Source organism: Anopheles darlingi, chromosome X, assembly GCF_943734745.1.
Source record: "Anopheles darlingi chromosome X, idAnoDarlMG_H_01, whole genome shotgun sequence".
Lineage (NCBI taxonomy): Eukaryota > Metazoa > Arthropoda > Insecta > Diptera > Culicidae > Anopheles > Anopheles darlingi.
Window position 1 is genome coordinate 1150001 of NC_064873.1, and position 18832 is coordinate 1168832.

The 18832-nt window shown below is 54.2% G+C and overlaps 4 protein-coding genes across 7 annotated transcripts in view; 3 read left to right on the forward strand and 1 right to left on the reverse strand.

Moving 5' to 3' along the window:
• LOC125949776 (chloride intracellular channel exc-4) overlaps window positions 1-18832 on the forward strand; it is a 221450-nt gene that overhangs the window by 151047 nt on the left and 51571 nt on the right. The gene's annotated exons all lie outside the window — the stretch shown is intronic.
• LOC125949125 (uncharacterized) lies at window positions 1841-12033 on the forward strand. 2 transcript variants are annotated; one of them, XM_049675870.1, is made up of 3 exons: window positions 1841-8077; window positions 8158-9418; window positions 9638-12033. In XM_049675870.1, the coding sequence occupies exons 1-3, from the start codon at window positions 1932-1934 to the stop codon at window positions 10241-10243; spliced, it is 8013 nt and encodes a 2670-aa protein (XP_049531827.1). In that variant the 5' UTR covers window positions 1841-1931; the 3' UTR covers window positions 10244-12033. The 2 variants fall into 2 exon arrangements, with proteins under 2 accessions (XP_049531827.1, XP_049531836.1); XM_049675879.1 differs by having other exon boundaries at window positions 8155-9429; window positions 9638-9828.
• Window positions 13484-17680, reverse strand: LOC125949754 (ERC protein 2-like). Of its 2 annotated transcripts, XM_049677091.1 has the most exons (6): window positions 17461-17680; window positions 16677-17364; window positions 15271-15395; window positions 14932-15153; window positions 14757-14855; window positions 13484-14679 (listed from the first exon to the last, which is right to left on the reverse strand). In XM_049677091.1, the coding sequence occupies exons 2-6, from the start codon at window positions 16732-16734 to the stop codon at window positions 14428-14430; spliced, it is 756 nt and encodes a 251-aa protein (XP_049533048.1). In that variant the 5' UTR covers window positions 16735-17364; window positions 17461-17680; the 3' UTR covers window positions 13484-14427. The 2 variants fall into 2 exon arrangements, with proteins under 2 accessions (XP_049533048.1, XP_049533040.1); XM_049677083.1 differs by having other exon boundaries at window positions 14932-15395.
• Window positions 17724-18728, forward strand: LOC125949806 (26S proteasome non-ATPase regulatory subunit 10-like). Its single transcript, XM_049677176.1, has 2 exons — window positions 17724-17939; window positions 18008-18728. Exons 1-2 carry the CDS (start codon window positions 17739-17741, stop codon window positions 18587-18589), a joined length of 783 nt encoding a protein of 260 aa, XP_049533133.1. The 5' UTR covers window positions 17724-17738; the 3' UTR covers window positions 18590-18728.

Consider the following 18832-nt stretch of genomic DNA (forward strand, 5'->3'; position numbering starts at 1 on the left):
CGATCAATCAATCCGGACATCGCCCCCGGGGGGGATGTAAGGAAGAAGCCCCAAAAGCGCGGCTCCCTCTTGCGCTCGAAATGGAACGAAACGAAACGGAGGACGGAGTGAGAGTAAAATGGCGGCTTTTCTACCATTGGCTTCTTCTCTGGCTTCTGGCTTCTCCGAAGCCGCGGCGCGGCGCGTTTGCTTCTGGCAGAGACAGACAGAGCGAGCGAGACAGAGATGAAGAGACAGGCAGAGAGCGAGAGAGAGCGCAGAAGGAGAAGGTCGCGTCTTTTGCCCCTTGGCGTGCATGCGTAGAACCGCGTTCATATGCCCCTCACCCCCTTTCTCACCCCGGAAATGCTGGAAATCTGCTCCCGAGGGAGGATGCCCCGATAGCCGTTGTGTGTGTGTGTGTGTGTCGCTGAAGCACGGCGCCATTTGTTGTGGCATATAATCTGTGGAGGTCTCTACCACGAGAGAGAGAGAGAGACCCTGTCCCCCCAAAGGATTATCATCGACGCCTAGTTGACGCTCGATATCGGAAGGAAAAGAAGAGAGAGAAAAAAACAAGAACACAAAGAGAGAGAGAGAGGCAGAGTGAGGCAGATCTGATGATAGGGAAAGATGATGGGGTCTGGTTTGTTGTGTGTACACACACATCCAACCACAGGGAGAGGGTATGAGACCCAGTCACCATCATCATCATCGTCATCGGTGATTGGAATGCGGCAATGAGTGATTACGATCTAAATGAAACCCTGAATTTGTCCGAGCCCATCGCGCGCTTATCGTTATCGGCTCCCGCGCTTGTCGCCCGTCTGTCGCTTGTCACCAGCAGCAGCACCAGCAGCAACCCAGGGGGGTGCCGCTGTTGTGGTCGTTTTGCTTTTGGAATACACTCGAGAGCCGCGAGAGCAGAGCAGCCTCTCTACTCTGTACATGCCGCGCATAGCCGGTGAGATATCAACTGCCCCCTCGCCAGGAGGCAGGCGAGGAAGAGGAGTACAGGAAGGACGGAATGGGGCTGTCATTAGCGTTCAATCTGTTCGCCATCATCGCCACAATTGCCGTTTGCGAGCGAGTGATTGACATCTCTATCGCTGCTCCTGTGTGTCCTCTTGAGGTGCCCGTAATAGAGAGAGAGAGAGAAAAGTACCCCCCCCCCCCCCCCATTTCTGCGAGTCTTTACTTGAGGCGTCACTTTGGACTTTGGTTCCTTGTCCTCACCAACTAACCGCCTAATCGCCACGACAAGTAATGCGACGGTCGCTCAGACAGATAAGACGAGAACGGTGCAAGTGTGGGGGAGGATGTGAATCCCAGGAAAAAGACAAACGAGATTACACTCCCCTTCACAGAGAAAGAGAGAGAGCAGCGTGCGTGTGTGTGTGTATTGACGATATAGCTTCTGATTAAATCTTCTTCTCTCTGTTCTTTTTCTCTTCTCCACCATCAGGAAGCGGAAAACGCGAAAACCAAACCCCAAATACAAAATGGATGCTGGCAGTCGGTTACCACCAGTAGCAACAGAGGGGGAGGAGGGTTCGGATACAAACACTACCACCACCACCACCATCACCACCACCACGATCAAGACGGAAGTGATGGAGACGACGGCGGCGGCGGTGACAGTGGAGCCCGCGGAACAGCAGCAGAAGCAGCACATCGATCAGCATCATCACACCGTTGGCGTGGAGGAGGATGAGGGTGGTGGTGCGGCGGCGGCAGCGGCTGCGGCCACGGAACACAAGAGACGTTCATCCGCCGATCCAGCTACTGCTGGCGAAGGACGCGCGAACATCGATCGCCGCGGTAGCAGCGGTAGCAACAGTAGCGGCGCCAGTAGCAGTAGCAGTAGCAATAACCATAGCAACAGCAACAACAATGCCAGCAGCTGCAGCAGTAAGAAGCAGCGCAGCGATAAGCTGCATCAGTTTACGGATATGCTGCTCGAACGTAACCTAAGTAGCAGCTCGTCAACGGCAGCCACCTATCACGCTAATACCAATGATAGCAACAACAACAACAACGGGCGCAGCAGCAGCAGTAGTAGCGGTGTGCGCGGTGGTGGAAAGCGATCGCTCGACATGACTACCTCCATGCTGATGCAGCAGCAGCGTCAGGCTCAGCTTGTCGATCAACAGCAGAGCAATAACAATATCCACCAGCACCACCATGTTGGTAGAGATGGTGATGTCAGTGAGCAGCAACCAACACTACCGCCACCGGCGGCACCACTTGCCGATGAGGCTGATCACCAGCAGCAGCAGCAGCAGCAGCAGCATCCCGCCCAAAGCCAATGGCGGCGCAAGTGCCCGATTTGCCACGAGCTGTTACCGAGCAGCCACGATCTGACCGAGCACGTGCGTTCGCATCACGCCGCGGAACAGCAGCTACAGCAGCAGCAACAGCAGGCCTCTGCGGGACGGGAGTCAGGGTCGCAGGGTGCACCAGGGGCCGGTACCTTTATCTGCAAAATTTGCTCCAAGGTGCTGTCATCCGCTTCGTCGCTCGATCGCCACGTCCTGGTGCACACCGGCGAGCGCCCGTTCCACTGTAAGCACTGTGCGCTCACCTTCACCACGAACGGGAACATGCATCGGCATATGCGCCTGCACAAGAACTCGCCGGGGCGCGACAGTGTGGAGAGTAGCAGCGATGGTGGTGTTGCCGGTGCTGGTGCCGGTACTGCTGCTGCCGAAGGTGTACTGGTGCCGTCCTCCGATGGTATTACCACCACCGGTGGTAAGGTTCGCCGACGGAAGCGTGCCGAACCGCAGCAACAACAGGAGCAGCAGCAGCAGCAGCAGTCGTTGGTGGCCGTGGCAGCTACAGCAGCAACGCACCACCACCGGTCCCGATTCACGATCGAGCACGAGGAGGAACAGGAAGCGAAGGTAGAAAAGCAATTAAAGGCGGAGATGAAGCCCCAGCAGCAGCAGCAATTGGAGAGCGGTGATGACGAAGAGGAGGATCAACAGCCGCCAGGATGCGGTGGTGAACGTCGTCGTCGTCGCCATCGCCGCCGTCGGCACATTCTCCATTGTGAGGACGAAAAGCAGGAGCCAAAAACCGAGGGGCAACATGAGGAAGAGGAGGAGCAAGAAGAAGAAGGGGAGCTCGAGGATGGCGACGACGAGCTGGTGGTGGGTGGGAAGCGAAGGGCAACACCATCGGTGGTTGGCGGTGCTGCTGCTAAACACCATCGCAAGGTGCGCACGATCAACAACAACCTGCTGGAGGGTTCGGTGGTCGAGAGTGGCGACGGTGGCGGTGGCGGTGATGGTGGTCAGCGCTTCTGCTGTCCCGTGTGCGTGCGCAACGACTTCGGCACCATGCTGATGCTGGAGAACCACCTGGACCGGGAGCATCCGTCGATACCGGCCAAGTGCCGCCACTGCGAGACGGTGTTCCGCAGCCACAAGGCGCTGAATGCGCACCGGTGCAGCAACAACAACTACCAGAACATTACGCCCGGCTTCAAGGATCTTACCTTCGTTGACTTTTCGAGCGAAAAGTTTCCGCTGATTGCGAAAAATCTGTGCGAACAGAGCATCCGGACGCCGGTGACGAGCCAGAAGTACGAGTGCGGTCGCTGCTACCGGGCCTTCCCGTGCTCGCAAACGCTGACGATGCACGCGGCCGAGTGTGGCGTCGGTGGGGGCAAGAAGCGTAAGCGCGCCCCGAGCGACTCGGATACGTCCGATGTGCCGTCCGAGGCCGCCTCTTCCTCGGACAGCAGTGGACGGGACGATCCATCGCACCATCAGCAATGGCAGCAACAGCAGCAGCAGCACCAGCAGCACCAGCAACAGCAACAGCTGCTTTTGCATCATCATCATCAGCAGCAGCAGCGTCGTGAGGATTTCTTTGCCAATCTGGATCTGCAGAACCGCTCGATGGGTGGACTGTCGGAGGCACCAACCACACCATCCTCGCTCGACAAGTCGTTCTCCTCGCCGCTGGTGAAGCTAGAACCGCTTGATTCACCTACCGGCGGCGGTGCATCGACGATGCCGCTGTACTATCACCACCACTCGAGCCCAGTGGCCGGTACGGCTCTGTTCCAGCATCACCATCTTAGTGGTGGTAGTAGCAGCAGTCTGCTGCACAGCCAGCAGCAGCAGCAGCAGCAGCTTCATCAGGATGGTGGCAAGGATCTGGCCGACATACAGAGCATTATCAATGTCGCTTCGTCGGGCGGGTTGTTCGGGAGGCAGCAGCTGGACGGTGTGGGAGATAGCAGCCGCCACACGCCCCTATCGGGGCTCGGGCTCTCGGGTGAAGGCAGCGGCAAGGACTGTGGCGGTAGCGGTAGCAGCGTGTACGCCCATTCGACCGGTTCGCGCGGTGATGACGGTGAGGAGGCACAGGATGCGTTTACGGCCGAGTTCAGGCGCATGAAGCTACGGGGCCAGTTCCCGTGCCGGATCTGTACGGCCGTTTTCCCCAACCTGAGGGCGCTCAAGGGCCACAACCGGTCGCACGTGACGGCGGCCGGCCCGGGACCGTACCAGTGCAACATGTGCCCGTACGTCATCAACGATAAGGCCACCCTGATCCGCCATATGCGCACCCACAACGGGGATCGGCCGTACGAGTGTGCCCTGTGCAATTACGCCTTCACGACGAAGGCCAACTGCGAGCGGCATCTGCGGAACCGGCACGGGCGGACGACGCGCGACGACGTGAAGCGGGCCATCATCTACCACCCATCGGAGGACTCGTCGTGTGAGGATCCGCTGAAGAAGCTGCATCTGTTCAATACGCCGCCCGCCGACTATGAGCCGTCGATGGGTGCTGCTGCCGCTCAGCAGCGCCATCATCATCACCATCACGGTCTGCTCACTGGCTACGATGAGCAGCAGCAGCAGCAACAGCGCAGCAGTACACCGCTATCATCGACGTCGTCGCACCTGAAGGATATGCTGGTGCCACCGGTGCTACCGTTGGGGGGCTACGTTGCTGGCGCCGGCCCCACTACCAACCCACTCCTCGACACCAGCCTGCTGCTGCAGACACCTCCTAGCGGTGGTGGTGGTGGTGATGGTAACAATGCTGCCGCGGCTTTTGGAGCAGCCGCGGCCGTCGCGGCAAAGATTCAGGTGAAGAGCCTGGAGAAGCTGAACCAACTGACGCCACCGCAGGAGGAGGAGCTGCTAGAGGAGAGCTACGAACCGCTCCTTGATTCGGCCACGGTGCTACACCAGCATCTCGTTGGTTCGACGAAGAGCGGCGTGCAGACACCACCGGCACTACTACACCGTAAGCAGCAGCAGCAGCAGCCGACGACGACGACAACAGTAGCAGCATCAGCGGTGGCGTTGCCGACTCAGCGTCCCATCGATCTGAGCATGGATGCACTTGATTTGAGCAAGAAACCGTCCAGCAAGCTGGCTACCGCCGCCGCTACCACCGATGAAGACGATGACAACGAGGACGACGAATGTGGTGACGAAGAGGAGGTGGACGATGAGCACGACGAACACTACGAGAAGGGACCGGCTGATGGTCGGCTTAACGGGGATCGAAAGTGTAATGGGGAAGGCACCGCCTCCGGGGTCGTCGGTTCTAACGCTGAACGGCGGCACCGTCGCCGTCGCCGCATAGGAACGGATTTAGAGGAGATAGATAACGAGGACCTCATCGAAGAGGACGAAGAGGAACACGTTGAGGAGGAAGAGGAAGAGTACGACGACGAGGAGGAGGTTGGTACGGTGGTGGAAGGCAAGCAGAGATCGGGAGCTGCTGCTGCTGTTGCGGCTGCTGACTTTATCAAGCACACAAAGCTGTCGCAACCGCAGCAACAGCACCATCATCACCATCAACAGCTTCAGCAACAGCAACAAACGCAGTTGCAGCAGCAACAACAGCAACTGCTGATGAGCGAGGCCTTCTCGAAGTTCGACTTTTTGCAGCTGTATCAGCTCTGCACCCAGCTCAACTCGCTGCAGCTACCGTCATTTCCGTCACCGCTGCACACGGCCGCAGCTCCTTTCCTTCAGAATCCGATGCTGGCGGCTGCAGCCGCTGGACCACTGGGCGATCTGTTCGGGAAGGACTTCGGTCTCGGTGCGCTGCCAAATCTAGCGGCTGCGGCGGCTGCTGCAGCAGCGGCCGCTGCCGCCTCTACCGGTCGTACTGGTGCACACTCTTCGCGTGGTGGTACTCCCAATGCCAACCCCTACTCCTCACTGCTATCCATGAGCAACCCCTTTCACTCGGCGGCCGAAGCTGCTTCGGTGAAAGCAGCCGCGGCTGGTGGTGCGTCCTCGACGCCACCCAATCTAATCGTTCCACCAACCAGCTCCTCCTCATCATCATCAACGTCACTGCAGCACCGCCAGTCATCGCCGATTTCATCGTTAGCATCGCCCGGCAAAACCGCCGCCGGCACACATCAGCAGCAGCAGCAGCAACAGCAGCAACATTCGTCACATCATCATCATCATCATCATCACCATCCGCAGGCGGCGGCGGCTGCAGCGGCCGCAGCGGCAGCAGCTGCTGCTGCCGCCGCTGCCGGCTACGGCGTCCCACCGTCGGCTGGCTCTGCCGGTGGTGCCGGTGGCCCCGTCAAGATGGTCATCAAGAACGGTGTGCTGATGCCGAAGCAGAAACAGCGGCGCTACCGTACCGAACGGCCGTTTGCCTGTGAGCACTGCTCGGCTCGCTTCACGCTTCGCTCGAACATGGAGCGCCACATCAAGCAGCAGCATCCGCAGTTCTGGTCACAGCGGCAGCGCGGTGGTGGCCATCATCTGATGCGTCGTGGCAGTGGGGGAGCCTCTGGTGCTGCTGCTGCAGCAGCAGCAGCAGCAGCGGCGGCCGCCGCCGCTGGCTCGCTAGCAGCCGCCCTGCAAGGTGGCGTATTCGGTGGCCCGACGACAGCAGGAGGAGGAGGAGCATCCAGTGGTAGCGGCAACAGCGGCAGCGCTGGTGCCATCTCGGAGCAAGTCAAGTACGCAATTTTGGCGCAGCAATCGGGCAAGGGAGGTGGTGCGCTCGGGCTGCATCCGCTACTCCAGAATATGATCACGCAGCAGCAGCAGCAGCAGCAGGGCGCTAGCAGCGGTCAGGGTGCCACGTCGGACGGAAACACCTCGTCAGGCCATTGGAATGCCACGAATGGTGGAACGGTTGGCGGTGGTATCCTGCAACAGCAGCAGGAGCAGCAGGCGACGGCGGCGGCCGCGGCTCAGCATCATCTTTCGCAGGCGGTGACACCGATGCACCATCACCGTTCCAGTCTGGCGGCGCTCGGTGACCGTCGCAGCTACCAGGACAAGACACCGGTCCTGCAGCAGCATCACAACCCCCACCACAACCATCACCGTCAGCATCGCCATCGTCGCCGTTGTCTGCAGCCCGAGCTCGATGAGCTCGATGAGGAACTGCAGCAACACCACCATCACCAGCAGCAGCAGCAGCAACCACTGGAACACGATCGCCATGACAGTGCCGCCGTTTCACCTTTTCCACCTGTTGACCGATCGAAGCACACAACACAAGCAGTCGACGATCGACGGGAGCAGGACGAAGAGGCAGAGGATGATTCCACACAGCAGCTCGTCATCGATGAGGAAGAGGAGGTGGAAGAGCAAGAGGAAGAAGAGGAGGAGGAGGAGGGTGGAGGTGCCGAGTCGAAATCCGACTCCTCGGACCAAGGCGTGCACCACCACCAGCGAGCCAAAAACAACGGCAACAGCTTTGGTAGCAGCGAACACAATGGCGGCGGCGGCGGCGGCACTGCCAGTGCTGTTGTGGCCAGCACTACGAACCGCATACTGAAGCAGAAGCTGGAACAAGGTCTTAATCTGGTACCAAGTGCGTCCGAGCAGCAGCAGCAGCGCACGAATCACCAACAGCAACAACAGCAGGTTGCTGCTCAAGCCGTGGCCAAAGATATCCTCGAGCAGGCGAAGCAACAACAGCAGCAGGAGCAGCAACACCAGCAGCAGAAACAATCATCACCACAACAAACCAGCACTATCGATGAGGCCATCGGCAACAGTGACCTGGTGCCGGTTGCCAAACTACTCGATAATGCCGCCACCCACAACAATGCGGCGCTGGAAAGTTACTTCAGGTAAGTGATCGCACCCCCCACTCACAAAAAAAAAAAAGAAAGTGCATGACTAATGGCGGTGCTTGTTTTGTTTGCAGCAGACCGGAAGTGGTGCCACTGGCACACGATCACAGCGACGAGGAGGGCCTGGTGGCGTCCGGGTCCGCGTCCGAGAGTAACAACTCCGGCACGGACGATCCCTACCCGTCGGCGGTGGCGCTGCTGCAGCAGCAGAAGAAGAAATCGGCCTACAGCCTGGCACCGAACCGGGTCAGCTGCCCGTACTGTCAGCGCATGTTCCCGTGGTCGAGCTCGCTGCGGCGTCACATCCTCACGCACACCGGCCAGAAACCGTTCAAGTGCTCCCAGTGCACGCTACTGTTCACCACCAAATCGAACTGCGATCGGCATCTGCTGCGCAAGCACGGTGACGTCGAGTCGGCCGTTTCGATACCGGTGCCGATTGACGATCTGCTCGACCCGAAACCGGAACCGATCCCGGTCGCCGTAGCCGAGGCGATGAACAAACGGTCCGGCAGCAACAGCAAGGCAAAGGCCGCTTCAGGCTCCTCCTCATCGGCGAGTTCTACTACCACCGGGGGACCGGCAGCAGGGCCAACGATGGTGCCCAACGAGGCAGAACCCCTGGACGGTCTATCGGTAGCAGCCCTAGCCGAACAGAGCCGAGATGAAGAGGACAACGAAGAGGAGGACGATACGGTTGGCCATGAAGCGTTGGAGGGAGGAGCCGCCAACAAGTCTGCTCCGGTAACCACCAACGGTAGTGCCTCGAGTGATGCTGAATCGAAAGGTCACGATGGTCTCAACCTCCGTGGTAACGAGGATGACGAGGAAGATGAAGAGGGTGAGGAGGAGGAGGAGCAGCAGGAGCAGCAGGAAGAAGGGCAGATCCATGACGATCATGAGGGCGGCGAAGATGATGAGATGGAGGAAGAGGAAGCAGCCGTTGGTGCCGGTGCCGGTGGCGGTCTGGCGGATCTACCCTTCAAATGTCATCTGTGTGACTGCTCGACAGCGAACCGGGTCGCCTGTCTCGATCACATGCGCCAGTGTCATCCACAGGACTTCGAAGCGCTTCGATCGAAGGTGGCACTGGACGCGGTGGTAGCTGCTGCTGGCGGTAGTGGCAGTGGCAGTGGCGGTGACAGTGACGGCGGCCAAACAGCAACCACCAACTCGCCCGATGATGACGAGAGCGGCAACAATGATACCACCTCGGCCACCTGCACGACGGCAGCCAGTCCCAGGCTTCTTAACAACAACAACAATAATAATAACAATAATCTCAACAACAACAACAACAACAACGGTGGCAAGTATCCCGACTATGCCAACAGGAAGGTAGGTCTAAGGTCAGTGCCCTCTACCGGCTGCCATGGGCTCGCGGCCCTTCCCTTCATGTCATGTAGTTCATTTGGTTCGTTCTGTAGACCACACATCGCAGAAAGAAAGCAAGAAACAAAAAGAAAGAAAGAGAGTCATCAAAAATGGCATCAACTAACGTTTTTTCTCTTCTCTGTTTTGTTTTTCTGGCCCTCTCCCCATCCATACCCATAATAGGTTATCTGCGCCTTCTGTATGCGTCGCTTCTGGTCGGCGGAAGACCTGAGACGCCATATGCGGACGCACTCCGGTGAGCGACCGTTCCAGTGTGACGTCTGCAGCCGTCGCTTCACCCTCAAGCACAGCATGCTGCGCCACCGTAAGAAGCATGCTACCAGCAACGGTTGCGGCAACGGCGAGGGCGTTCCTCACCCTGACCGCCATTCGTCCCGACGATCTTCCAACGGCTTCTACCACCACCACCACCACGACGATGATGACGACGACGAAGACGACGAAGACGATCCCAGTGGTCGGTCCGATCTCAGCGACGAAGATTACTCCTCTTCCTCCGCCTCGGCCTCACCCAGGCACCAGCAGCAGCAGCAGCAGCACCACCATCATCTCCCGGCCAGTCCGTCCGCTGCGGCGCTCCCAACGGCAGGCCGTCTCGTCAGGAAGCAAAGGACGCAGCCTCAGCAGCAGCAGCAGCAGCAGCAGCAGCAGTACAGCAACTCGGAACTGATTGGCAACCTACTGGGCATCAGCGACCAGGGCATCCTTAGCCGGGTACTGCTGTCATCCGCGTCCGAAGCGGCCAAACTGCTAGGCGTACACAAGTAGTAGTACTTGGTTGTACAGGAACTAATTAGTTGCTACACACACAGCTCAAACGCCTCCCGTGTGTCCTTGTGTGTCCTTGTGTGTTAAGTGAGTAAGAGTGAGTTAGTTGTATGCAGTTGTTCTCAACATTCCAGTCCTACTTGTGTTGTGGTATGCGAAGGAAGGCCCATTACGGCTCCTTCCATTGATCCGTTTCCGAAAAAGGGTTCATCTCCTTCTTCTTAGCGTGTTTTAGTGTAAAGTTCACGTCCGCGAGCGCCGCCCCTCCCAAAGCATAATCAAAACTACTTCGTAATTCATCATAGTTTCCTTGGTAGTTAAGCGTTAGCGTGTAAGCCGTAACCGTAATTTAAGCGCCTTAAAATAATGCCCCCCCTCCCTTGTACACCTAGAGTGCCTCACTTTGATTCGATTCGCGAGAGTACTACAAGCACTACGCGCCAGCTGCAGGTATTCGACCCCCCGCCTCCCCTTCCTCCCTCACCATCTTTCTCTTAATGATGTAGATTTACGTGCCGTTTATTGCGCTCTTTAGTATCTTAGTAGCAGGATTTCATTTCGGGCTTGCGGAAATAGCAATAGCCAGCCAACGGTGGTCCAACGAAACAACAGAACAAAGGATGAATTATGAAATAACGTGAAAGACAGTAGCCATAACAGAGACAAAGTGAAAAGGGAAGAGAGAGAGAAAGAAAGAGTAGGTTGTGCCTGTATGATGATGATGATGGATGATACTTGCTGACTTGCTTTATGATCGTGTGTGTACATAAAATATGACGTTAACTTTTATGCCGAACTACGATCCAGAAGACTGTTTATGGGGGGCGCTGGTGGTTGTTCGAAGAGGACGAGCGGTACCCAGAGGTACCCATAACCGAGAGAGTAGCTCATTAATTAGTGTAGATGCAAATTGCTGTTTTACGTCTGTGTTTTCTTTTGTTGGTGTTTTGTTAGTAAACGAAAAAAAACCATTATTTATTGGGATTTTCCTGGTTTGCTCGTAGCTTGGTCCATAGGTCTAAGAGACGATTCATCGGAGGAGGGGAGAAGAGAAGAAGGGAAGAGGAGAAGAGGAGAAGCAGAGTGCGTGAAAAAACGAAACGATGTGCCTAGAAGATTTTATTTTGATTTTAAATTATCGTAAATTGCATCCCCCCCTTCCGCGCCCCTTCTCCCTATCTCCTCTGGCGGAAGCATACATTTATCTCGCTGAGCACGCTTGATTGTAGCATCGATTTGAGTTGGTTCTAGGGTTAGATCGGCAGAAGCCAAAATTAGTAGATTTTGCGTATGTTTTTTTATAGTGCCTAGTACTGCTATTTCAGATTAAGCTTAACGGAGTTTTATTGTTTTAACTTATCGTTTCGGTAGTTTCATTAGTAGAGTGTGTGTGCTGATGATGGTAGGTGCGGAGTTTAGTTTTCTTTTACGAACAAAAAAACAAAAAATAGGGAGCCAAACACATGATCGATACAAACACCCCTACAATGCGATCCGCGTACAGTACAGTACAGATACAGACAGAGGCGAACATAGAATAGAAAAGGGATTGAGTCCAATGTTTTGTGTGCATAATTTTTCTCAGATTTTTGTTTTTGTTTTTTTTTTAAACAAAACACAGCTCTAAAGTACAGCAATCGACCAAAGTTTATTTTTGTTTTAAACACGCGACATATATAATAATGAACTCATCATATCCTCTGCGCACCAGCCGGGCAAAGGCAAACCAGCAAAGCCAGCCAGCCAGCCAGTCGTCCGAGGCATCCGATGCCGGCCACCGACCAGACCGTGTGCCTGTGGTTGTTGTTTTTTTTTTATCGTCATATAGCAATTGCATATCGGAACCGGCAAGTGGGGCAAGCGGTAGGGATGTACTTCACTAACAATACCCTAGAGTGTTTATAGTCTCTTCCCCCCAGGTTGGAGGTGATGTAGCCATAGCCTACCACTAGCCCTCTGTCGGTGGGTTAGTTTGGCTCCCTCTCGAAGACAATGATTACACTAAACGAGTGCCATTTCACTTTGATGCCTTAGAGTGAGAGAGAGAGAGAGAATGAGAGGTAAAAGGAGAGAAAATGTCAGTGAGGATAAGAATAAAGGCACGAGAAAAACGACAGAAGGGAAGCTGGGCAACCTTAGCCTTGTGTGTGGTCCGTTGCGGATGCGGATGCGCCGTGTGCGTGTGTGTAATTAACGAAAATTGTAACCAAAAAACAATGTACCAACCAAAACAACAACCACAACAAATGAGAATCAAATTTCTTCTTCTTTGCTCACTTGGCCGGGCGAAAGAAAAAAAATATATACTTACTACTTAATTCTACCTAGCTCTACTACACCATAAGAATGATGAATCGATTAAGCATATTTCATTATTGCCTTTAGTGCTAGGGTTACAGTATAAGCAGGAGCGAATGCGAAGCAAAACATTGAAAATAATCTAGTTATAATATAATCGATAAAATATAATCATATGCATTGGTATGTAGAACCAGAGAGAAAGAGCGACAGAGAGCAAGGGCAGAAAGGCCAATGACAATGTTCAATCGAGCAAACTAGCGAGCACACCCGTTTCCCCCTTCTCTCCTCCATCCCTCCACGAGCAAATACTAGAAACGAAGATAAAGCCTTACAACAACACTGTGTTCAGAGCGAATCCAATACAGAAGAGCTGGAGGGGTGGGGGAGGGGAGGAAAAGGCCGGAGAATTGAATAGAAAGCTAGACAACCATGATTTACACGAACACATGTGCTTTTTGACTCTTAGTAGCAAATAGGAAGTAACATTACGAGAGCCCTACTACGCCAGCGTGGCGAGCGGGACAAGAAGGTGGACTAGTAGCGTGTTAGTGGCTTACAAGTAAATTATAATCATACTACTATTTATGACCGCAAGCCCCTCCCTTCCCCCCTCCCTATTCCTTCTAAAATAAACAAATCAATAAAAAGCGAACTTGGAAAATCGAAGAATCGTTGTACATCTTATGTATGCGGATGTGTCAGTGTTGCTGCGAGTAGAGCAGAGGTCGACAATTTTCGGAAATTTCGCGCGAATTGCAAATGAATCAGTGTCGACCGACGTACTCCTATGGACCTTGACTTAATTGCTATTGAAAGCATACACGTTTATTACTAGTAGAACAAGGATGCATGTAATCTTGATATTCCGTATGTCTGTGGAAGCGTGAAAGGTAGGTGCGATAAATGCAAATGCGCCCTGCCCCCCCCCCCCCCCCCACCGCATTTCTTCCTCAGCCTTACAACGCTCTTAACTACGCCAACTAGATCGGGACATACGTAATACGATTAATGTACTAGAGATTCGTTTTCCCTCGCAATTCTTCTCTCGTGCACTTGCTAAAATCAACAAAACCGTTAGGCGATAGTAACGCAGCGCATCGTCCATCGATGGCATAGCTCTAGATCAGATCTGACGGGCTCATTCGGGTTGATTTCCATTTCCAGCGGCGACATGTGGAAGGTAAGTGATGCTAGAGCATGCCTGCATTTGATGCGGCCGATGAGTGATTAACAATTTAAACTTTGTATCGCACGAACAGTTGAGGCAACGAAAAGTAGGACCGAACGAGGCCCAGTAACTAAGATAGGGTTCGCTATAACTTAACGCGTTGGTTCTCTCCGTCTCTTTTTTCACTATTCCTCTTCTTCTTTTCTTTCTCTCTCTCTCTACGTCGCTCTGTCTCTTAAAACCTAAAAAACCTTAACAACCCCCTTCGTGGTGTTCTCTCGGAGAAAGCCGAAGGAAAGAAACAAATCAAAGCACATGGCCCAGAGCGACAAGTTGTCGTCTATCGCCTCCTTCTATTGTGGAGCCAGCGTTTCGAGACAAACTAGAATGAAACGCACAATTCGAACACGGCTTCGGTGGTATGCACGGGTTCGCAACCAAGAGCAATAATCAAGCTCCCGTAACGCGGAGCGCATTTAGTCGAATTCCGAGCGGATGAGCGTATGCATCGCAGCACATCCCGCTATCAAGCCAAGCGGAAAACCAGGAAAAAGCGATTCGATAAGTTCCCAGTTCCGCCACGGGAACACGAAGATACTGGCGATTACGAAACCGTGTTCGACGTGGGTCTAGGTAGCTTAACGTGTTTTCCGTGCGGACACGCCTTGTTGTGAACGCTGGCACGGGCGTGTACGCTTTCGGAATTCGTTCGCTGCTACTTGGTCGCGATGCAATTTTTCGAGATTGGTGGCAGCGATGTGGTACCATGGCCGCCCCCGGCGCCACCACCACCACCGCCTGGAACCGTGTGATGGTGGTGATGATGGTGGTGTCCGTGCTGCGCATGGTGATGGTGCGAATGATGTTGATGCTGCTGGTGTTGCTGCTGCTGCTGCTGCATGCACTTGTTGTGGCGACAGATCTCCTTCCGCAGCTCGGCCAACTTTTTCTCCATCTCCTTTTTGCGCTGTAAGAAGTGGAGAGAAACACGAGAACGCATCAGTAACGGTTGGTAGACTTAAACATGGCCATGATCCATCCTACCGCGACTTCGTGCTCGAGCTTGTCCTGCACGATGTGTATCTTCTTCCTCAGATCCATGATGCTCCGTACAAGGTGGTCAGCCGTGCTCTTCATGCTCGCCTGGTAGAAACAGCCAATGCAGAGTGATAACTCAATTATGGGCATGTAAGACTCGGCATTCTTCCATTCTTTTTACCATGATTTTCAATTTCTCCGGCGAATGCGGCAGGCAACTCGGTGCGTCGCCTTTGAGCGGACAGTTTTCCGGCAGCCGCGCTAGGCACGGTCGGCGACGGCGGCAACCCTCTAGGTGCCACGTCACGTGCTCGATCTGGTGCTGCAGCTTCGCCTTCTCCCGACATAGTGCCTCCCCCTTCGCCTGCAGCTCCGCCAGCTGTTTCTTGCGCGCCTCATCGAACTGTGGAGTGTAGTAGGGAACGTCCAGGTGTGCGGGTTGGAGAGCGCGGGCAGTGGCGTGAGTTGGCAGTGTTTGTGGGTGCGGTAGGCCCCGTAAACAGTCACGTACACTACATACCTTCGCGCGCCGATGTGCCTCTTCCTCCTGCATCTCGCGAAACTTGTGTGCGAGATTCTTGTAGTTGGACTCGATCTCATGGCGCTCCTTCAAAACGTTGTTAATCGCCTGAAGAACGTTGATTTCTACAAAAACAAAATCGAAAGCAGAAAACAGACAGTGAAGTAAACAGCAGAAAAAACCCGATTTCACATAAATTGCATATAAATTGAGAACCATACGGACGCCTCGTGTTTGCGATCGAAAGTTCTTTTTTCAGTTCAGGCAAGGTGAACATCGCTGGTCCAAGTGCGTACCCCGCAATTGTCCTGTTACATGTATATTAGTAGTTACATCCCCCCCCCCCCCCCCCCCCAAAACGAATCGTCATTGACCTAAGGCACATGTCAACCTAAATATCAGGCAAGAAAATTCGATTTTGATTCCAACCCCCCTGTCCGCAGGACATTCTTCCTTCGGCGCTTCTGTTCTCCTCTTCTTCACCTTCACCACCGCCTCTGACCTCTTTTCAGGTTCCACGGACACCACCTCAACAGCCTTTTGTGTGGATTGCGCCATGTGACAGAGCCGTGCGCCGAAATTCGCTGCAAACTCGTTGGATTGGGGAGGACATGATGGTGGTGGAAAGGGCTTGGGGTTGGCTGCGTCATGCTGACCTCGTAACCCCATTTCTTCCTTGCCTGCCTTGCTCCGTTCGCCCTTTTCTTTTCGTTTTCTCTGTCTAAGGTCATCCTGAAGTGAAGTAGATCCTGCTACCACTAATGGCATTAACGCTCCGTCGGGAGAGTCGAGACAAGACAAAGCTCGATTTATGTTGCATCCAGTAATTCCCGCGATGTCATTGTCCAAATGTGCCACCGAACGGACAATGAGGGTAAGAGAGAGAGAGCGAGATGGGAGGCCAATTGCCAAACGCCAAGCCCATGTATCCATGAGCCCCACTAGCCGAACTGGTTGGTTCCAGCACTATCCGTGCCCCTCTTTCCATCATCCAGCCAATGTTGGATCGCTAGCGGGAATTCGCTCGTTCCACTTCTCCATTCCCTATCTCCACCGTACCAGCCAACAGTACAGTGTTTGTTGGATCAATGACAAACAAGTAATATCTGTGAAACACAAGCTCAATGCTTTGCCTTCCCTTTGTGTGTGATTCTCCCTGCTACTTATGTGAGATAGCGGGCGAGCTTTATACATCCTCGGTAGGATGATAGCCCCGCCGCCGCCATCGCCGCTGATCTTCCCTACCGATTCGTTTTTTGTGCCATCTATAGTTTGTTTTTTTTTATTCAAATATGAACGCGTAGCCTAACCACACGACATGATTTGGGATTTTGGAAAGCTCGACTCGATGACTTGCCACGACTTTATCCCCCGAATTGCCAAATCATCGCGTATCATATACTTACTCTCTTCATTTTTGCTTATACGTTCCTTAATCTCATCTAGGTTGCCAGGTGATAGCATGGTTTCAGCTGGCTGGTGAAACGGCTTCCTCCGCTGTGAGTGATGATTGCACCGTAACAATTGACACGTTGTCCCGGATCCGCAAAGCACGCGGTTTCGCTGAGTCACTGGTTGATGGAAGATGCTGGATCGCTTAGTGGCCCATTTGATGGGCTCTCTCTGTTCCGATGACCCCAAAGGATATGTTCCGCTCGCGGGTCACTTGCTATCACTCTGGGCTTTTGCGACACAACCTATGATCGAATCGTGATCGCGCCAGCGATCGCCAACAAGGGTGTGATGGAGAAGCAGAAAATTCCCAGCAACCCACAGCGGAAACTCGCAGAACGGAAACAACAGGCTACACCAATCGACGGAAACGAACTGAATCGGAATCGGCAGGAAGAACCGCGCTTACGAATCGTGCATGCGAAACGCGCGATCTGAAGAGAGAGAAACATGGTACGCCGTTTCCCCCCCCCCCCCCCTCTCCGAATTCCACCACACCCTGCGCTGGAGCAACTCATCCTGGCAAACGAGGTTCCCCTAGTCGGGGCGGCAGGGTAGTAGCAGCTTGTTTACATCCGTTGCCGGGACATTCTGCCTCATTCCAACGAAGATACCAGTATGTATATGTGTGCGCCGGAGGGACTGAGAACGAATGAACGAAACCGTGGAATGAAATGCAGGAAGTGCGTTGTTGGGGCACCTTTTACTCCCCGAGTACAAGGAGTTTGTTTGGCATACTTATTGCGGCGGAAACCATAGCGATTAGGGGCGATGGTGGACCGGGAGCAGTAGTGCTGCTGGAGAGGGCTCAACCTGTGCGCGCTGCTACCTGGACGCTGCAGGACTGTTCTTCGTCAATTTTTCCCTTCGTGAGTCGCGCCCGTAAACCGCTGAAAGGATATCGCTCGAGGATTTGGCGACAATTTCCCAACCACACACCACAACTGCAGCTACTGAAAAAAATGTAAACAAAAGCATGCCAACTGTCATAGCCAAGTGAGTGTGTGTGTGTGTTTATGTTATTGTTGGCTAGTGTCAAACGGTATGGGGCTGGCTGGTCATTCGAATTTTGGAAAATCATTCAGCAGCAAGTAGAGGCCAACGGAAGCCGTCCCGGAGACGCGATGGCAAAATTCGACCAGCTCCTTCAGCTGTCGCAGAACCACTCCTTTGCAAGTTCGGATTTGCTGCCACACCAAACGACTGAGCGCGATGAGGTAAGCGAAGGAATACACTCACCCTAAATTGTTGTCGTAGTACATGCTCCTTGGTCTGTTTTCCGCAGAACGAACGTTTGCTGTTGCACTGGGCAGCCAAGGCCGGTAATGCTAGGATGGTCGAGTTGCTGCTGTCCAGACACCCTGAGCAGCTAGAGGCACAGGATGACATGGGCTACACACCGCTAGTGCTGGCGGCACTGTGTGGTCACCGGACCGTGGTCGATCTGCTGGTAGCAGCGGGTGCCAACCTAAACCACTGCACCAAACGGGGCCATTCGGCGTTGCAGTACTGTTGTTCGCGGGGACACCTAGGCATCGCAACGTACCTGCTTGAGGCCGGTGCCGAGGTCAATATTGCCGATCGGCTGCGTGAAACACCGCTGCACCGGGCCGTTGTGATGGGGCACACCGCGATCGTGCAGCTGCTGCTGGATAACGGCGCCGATATCAACGCAATCAACTCGACCGGTAACACACCGTTGCATCTGGCGTGCAGTGAGGGACAAACCGGATGCGCTTTAGCGCTGCTACGTCGTGGAGCGCGCAAAGACACTGGCAACAGTGACGGTGCGCTACCGCTCCAGCTGGCACCGCGCGAAATCCAGCGCGCTCTCACCGAGGCAATGAGTCGCCGGAACGATGGTTAAAGGTCTAGGGAACCGTATTGCGGTTCTTTGCTTCATTCCATTTATCGCCCGCCCGCCTTTGTACACATAAACAACAAGCTACCGTAGTTAGGCAAATAAACGCATGTTTGCCTAATCTTGCGCAAATTCTGATTAATAATGGATGGAAGAGTATATGTTTGTTTCAATTCGGTTCCCCAGCATAGATTGCAACAGGGTAGCAGGAAATGAAATTGACTGATGACTCCTTTATACATGAAAGCA

Coding starts and splice junctions, on each gene's coding strand:
- LOC125949125 (XM_049675870.1), top strand. CDS start 1,932: ATGCTGCTCGAACGTAACCTAAGTAGCAGCTCGTCAACGGCAGCCACC. Junction 8,078..8,157: donor GCGCTGGAAAGTTACTTCAG/GTAAGTGATCGC, acceptor TGTTTGCAGCAG/ACCGGAAGTGGTGCCACTGG. Junction 9,419..9,637: donor CCGACTATGCCAACAGGAAG/GTAGGTCTAAGG, acceptor TACCCATAATAG/GTTATCTGCGCCTTCTGTAT.
- LOC125949754 (XM_049677083.1), bottom strand. CDS start 16,734: ATGCTATCACCTGGCAACCTAGATGAGATTAAGGAACGTATAAGCAAA. Junction 15,396..16,676: donor TATAAGCAAAAATGAAGAGA/GTAAGTATATGA, acceptor TTGTTTTTGTAG/AAATCAACGTTCTTCAGGCG. Junction 14,856..14,931: donor CGGAGAAATTGAAAATCATG/GTAAAAAGAATG, acceptor TGTTTCTACCAG/GCGAGCATGAAGAGCACGGC.
- LOC125949806 (XM_049677176.1), top strand. CDS start 17,739: ATGTTATTGTTGGCTAGTGTCAAACGGTATGGGGCTGGCTGGTCATTC. Junction 17,940..18,007: donor AAACGACTGAGCGCGATGAG/GTAAGCGAAGGA, acceptor TGTTTTCCGCAG/AACGAACGTTTGCTGTTGCA.